The following is a 1,939-nucleotide window of genomic DNA, read 5'->3' on the forward strand; positions in this document are numbered from 1 at the left end:
CCATGTCCACAAGCAGCAGCTGGTGAACGGGTACCGGCGCTTCGACCCCACACGTGGCATGGAGTACACGCTGGACCTGCAGGTGGAGGTGGTCACCCAGAAGGGGCACAGCCGCTCCATCACCAAGCGTGTGCACCTGGTGCGGCCCCTCAGCGAGGTGGAGATCATCCCCATGCCCTACGTGACGGAGGCCAGCCGCATCAATGTCATCCTGCCGCTGACGGCCCATGACCGGGACCACGCTGCACGCTTTTTGGAGGCTTATGCAGCGGCCGCCTTTGAGAGCAGTGAGAACGCAGTGCTCACCTTCCTCTTCATTTATGACCCCTTCGAGGCCCAGCAGGTCACCCAGAATGACATCTTCGCCCCCGTGAAGGCCCAGATCACCGAGTACGAGCGCAAGTACACAGAGGTGAAGATCCCGTGGATCAGCGTTAAGACGGACGCACCCTCCCAAATCAAGGTCATGGACATCATCTCCAAGAAGCATCCTGTGGACACGCTTTTCTTTGTGGCTGGGGGGGGGGCCGTCGACTTCCTGACCCGCTGCCGGATGAACACCATCAACAACTGGCAGGTCTTCTTCCCCATCCACTTCCAGGGTTACAACCCCGCCCGCGCTTACCACAACCAGGTGCCACCCACCACGCTGGACCTGCTGCGGGATGCGGGGCGCTTTGACCGCGACGTCTTCCACGAAGCCTGCTTCTACAACGCCGACTACATGGCAGCACGCACCCGCATGGCGGGTGACGTGCAGGAGAACGAGGACATCCTGGAGACCCTGGACATCTACGACATGTTCATCAAATACTCCAACCTCCACGTCTTCCGGGCTGTGGAGCCTGCCCTGCTGCAGCACTACCGGCACCAGGCCTGCAACCCCCGGCTCAGTGAGGAGATCTACCACCGCTGCATGCAGAGCAGCCTGGAGGGCGTGGGCTCTCGCTCCCAGCTGGCTATGGTGCTTTTTGAGCAGGAGCAGGGGAACAGCACCTGAACCATGGAGTGCACAGGGGCTGGCCCTGCCCTGCCCTGCCTGACCCACATCTTCTGTTGCCCAAATCTGTCTTCCTCTTCCCGGCTGCTGCAGGGATTGCTGGTGCCCAAGCTCGTGACTTGCCCCACTGGGGCTGCTGGGGTCGGGGTCTGCCAGCCTGGGGTGCCTGGGTCTTCTCAGCATGGCCGTGGCTGTGCAGACCCCGGGGGGAAGTGGGGTCGGATTCTCTGAGCTGCAAGCTGGAACATCTGGATCCTCACCCCATAACTGCTGGCTACTGGCCCCATCCCTCAGTCCTGGCCCTGCTGTCCTCTGGGGAGGCGATGGGCTGCCCTGTTCCTTGTATGCCGAGGACAAAGTCCCCCTGCTGCGGGGCTGTGACTGCCATGGGGCTGGGGGCAATCCCGTGCTGTTCCCCCAGCACCATGGGACAGGGCTGTGCCCCTTGCTCCTTTGGTGCGTCAGCCCAGTCAGGCACACACAACGGGATGGGGCACGTCCCACCTCAAAAGAGCAATAAAGAGGTTGGTTTTGGGATTTTCCCACTTGGCAACAAGCTGGAGCACTCCCGGCAAGTCAGGGTGGGGGGTCCTGGCCCCCAGGGCTGGTGGGCACAGGAGGTACCGGAGAGGATCCTGCTGTATTCACGTACCGTGAGCTGCTCCCCATGGGAACCGTGACCCAGGCCGCTTCGGCCTTCGCAGTATCAATAGGACGTCGGAGGTCGCAGCCCTCAGACGAGAGCCTCCTGAGAGAGGTGGGAGCCCTCCCCGCCACGGGGCCGTCCTCGGGGGTGGGGGACGTGGTGCCCGGTGCTGGTGGGCACGGCAGGTTTGGCTGTGCATCTCCTAAGGAGAAAGCGACTGAGGAGCCACTCTCTGCTCCTGGTTTGTATTTAATAGTGGGGAGAGGGGGGGGGGGGGGGTGGGGGTTCATAGA

The 1,939-nt window shown here is 62.5% G+C and overlaps 1 protein-coding gene across 1 annotated transcript in view; it reads left to right on the forward strand.

The window, feature by feature from the left end:
- Positions 1-1,000, forward strand: part of CHPF (chondroitin polymerizing factor) — a 2,647-nt gene extending 1,647 nt beyond the window's left edge. The window contains 1 exon segment of the mRNA XM_010186638.1: positions 1-1,000. This exon segment is cut by the window's left edge and continues 2 nt beyond it. Within this exon segment, the coding sequence (XP_010184940.1) occupies positions 1-1,000 (1,000 nt within the window).
- Positions 1,001-1,939: the final 939 nt, after the last annotated feature.

This window comes from Mesitornis unicolor, unplaced genomic scaffold, assembly GCF_000695765.1.
Source record: "Mesitornis unicolor isolate BGI_N332 unplaced genomic scaffold, ASM69576v1 scaffold44096, whole genome shotgun sequence".
NCBI lineage: Eukaryota > Metazoa > Chordata > Aves > Mesitornithiformes > Mesitornithidae > Mesitornis > Mesitornis unicolor.